Source organism: Sander lucioperca, chromosome 7 (assembly GCF_008315115.2).
Source record: "Sander lucioperca isolate FBNREF2018 chromosome 7, SLUC_FBN_1.2, whole genome shotgun sequence".
In the NCBI taxonomy this organism is placed as follows: domain Eukaryota; kingdom Metazoa; phylum Chordata; class Actinopteri; order Perciformes; family Percidae; genus Sander; species Sander lucioperca.
In genome coordinates, this window is record NC_050179.1 from 36,114,902 (window position 1) to 36,117,401 (window position 2,500).

Consider the following 2,500-nt stretch of genomic DNA (forward strand, 5'->3'; position numbering starts at 1 on the left):
AATCTTTTTGATTTATTTTCCAGCTCCTACTACGTGAGCCTGTCTCTACGACGTGTAGTCTCTCATGTGCAGACCTTCCTCCACAGCGCTGCGGAGGAAGGTCTGGTGAGTCCACACAGCATTTTGGGATGGGAGAAAAAACGTGCTCTGGTTTACTGGCATTTCTTTAAACCAATCACAATCGTCCTGGGCGGTGCTAAACTTTTAGAACAAACTTTTAATTCTGATACAGAAACTTTGAAAACGGGTCAAATTTGACCCGAAGAAAACAAGACGGTTAAAAGAAGTGAGTTGCAGCTTTTTGGGACTTTGTTCCAGATATGTGGAGCAAGAAAAAAAAAAAGTAGAACATCTACATCAGCTTCTATATATTTAAGATTCAAGAGTCAAACTCCTTATAAATCCCTCACAATGTTAGAGCAGCGAGGGGTAGGTCAACAAGGTACAAAAAGCTAAAGATAATTTTGCAGAGCCACAGTGCCTCTGCTAAATAGCCTCAGGAAGGAACTTGTTTTGGTGGAACGTGTACGTTCAAAAGTTGTTTTAGTCGTGCAACAGAAAACTCAGATTGGACAGATAGTCTAGCTAGCTGTCTGGATTTACCCTGCAGAGATCTGAGGAGCAGTTAGTCATAGTCCTCACAAATCCACCAGAGTTTAGAACGCCAACACAGAGACAGAGGAAGGGGACGCACATCTGGCGGAATTTCAACGGAGAAATCCCGAAAGTGGAACATCGTGGATATAGACTCTATATCCACGATGTTCCACTTTCGGGATTTCTCCGTTGAAATTATGTTATGCTATATTACACTAGTCTGGCTATCACCAGAACTAGCTCAGTCTTTTCAGATTGAACATTAGTCTGGGGAGTCTGCTCTGGATTTTCTACTGCACAAGAGGCGGGATCAACGGGCATAGTTCAAATAACTCTGGACGCAATTGGATAGTCCTTCAACCAATCAGACCAACGATCTGGGTGACGTACTTTACAGAGCGGTCGGTAGTAAGGCAAACACATCCTTCTTTTGTAGGAATTGTTCCAAGGCAAATTTCTGTTCCGTTTTCAGAGAAAACTTGCATTTGAAATCTTTTAAAACAGCAGCGACAGCGGCATCAACGGGTGGCCGCCATGTTGAATGTAAACAAAAAGCTGCTTGGTCGCTTCTCTATCGTCATCGTGTTAAACCCTTCAATAGCGCTCCAGGTGGATAAGCCAGTTTGTGATTGGTCCCCGCAGATTTGTAATGGAAGCAGGATAGAAAGATGTACAGGTTTCCAGCCTGAGCTGCAGGGAGAAATCAAATCACCGGCAGATCAGGGTGGGTTTACCCAGTCTAATATTATAGACTAAGAAGGTGTAACGTTAGACAGCCAATCACAAACACTATTAGATCTTGGTAGAAGCATGCTGCGTGCTGATTGGCTCACTGACGCTGATGAGATTTACATCCTTAGGATATACTTTAGAGGCAATTCTGTGGTTGCCTAAAACATATCGAGTTGGGTGCCCAGTCCTGGACGTTTGGAAGAAATACGGAGGAATAAAGTTTACGGTTAGTGCAAACTGACGGCTTCTGACAGACATTGCTTCGCTGCTTTTCGGGGGATATTTTGGCAGTCAGGGGGTCCAGTGGAGTTTTTGTTATTGGGTAATTGGTCGTTGGTCTGAAAACATTTGAGAAACACTGATTTAAACAGATGTTTTTAAACGGTTTTCAAAGCGACAGCGTAAAAACACGGCCCGGCGCAGTATTATTGGGCGGACTTGGGTACCTTGGCGAGCTGGTAGAGGCTGAGCACTTGTTTGCAGTAGTTGTTGCCGTGGCGACACTGATCCACCAGTTTCTGGAGCTGCGTGGCGACCTCGTCTTCAGGGAGGGGGAGCATCACGAAGGACGACAGGCTGCTGAGCGAGGGAGCTGCAGGAGGGAGAAGAACATGTTGCTAGATATGCATTTTATGGATACAAGATGAAATATAAACTTTCTAGACTAAACAGATTGATCACGTGTTGTATTAGGTAAATTGGGTAACATTTCATACTAGTCTTTATCGGCAAAGTTTCATGTCCGGGACTGCTTCGGTGCCGCCGGAAAAATTCGTCCGGATGTGCGTCCCCTTCCTCTTTCTCTGTGTTGGCGTTCTAACCTCCGGTGGATAGGACTATGGTTAACTGCTCCTCAGATCTCTGCAGGGTAAATCCAGACAGCTAGCTAGACTATCTGTCCAATCTGAGTTTTCTGTTGCACGACTAAAACTACTTTTGAACGTACACATGTTCCACCAAAACAAGTTACTTCCCGAGGATATTTTGCAGAGGCGCCGTGGCTCCGTCTGGAGCTTAGCCCCAACAAACCAGAGCACGTTTTTCTGTGTGGACTCGCTTTGCCAGACTTTCCTCCACAGCGCTGCGGAGGAAAGTCTGGCAAAGCGAGACTAATTTCATACGAACTTCTAACTTCTACAGGAGCAGACATCTTTGTTTCCCAACCTCGTAG

The 2,500-nt window shown here is 45.1% G+C and overlaps 2 protein-coding genes across 4 annotated transcripts in view; both read right to left on the reverse strand.

Moving 5' to 3' along the window:
* The window catches only part of LOC116036403 (NLR family CARD domain-containing protein 3-like), a 1,020,880-nt gene that overhangs the window by 31,252 nt on the left and 987,128 nt on the right, over positions 1-2,500 (reverse strand). The gene's annotated exons all lie outside the window — the stretch shown is intronic.
* spg11 (SPG11 vesicle trafficking associated, spatacsin) overlaps positions 1-2,500 on the reverse strand; it is a 60,910-nt gene that overhangs the window by 12,652 nt on the left and 45,758 nt on the right. For all 3 annotated transcript variants that reach the window (XM_036003606.1, XM_036003605.1, XM_036003607.1), the window contains exon 31: positions 1,776-1,921. In XM_036003606.1, the coding sequence (XP_035859499.1) occupies positions 1,776-1,921 (146 nt within the window). The remainder of the gene's footprint in view (positions 1-1,775; positions 1,922-2,500) is intronic.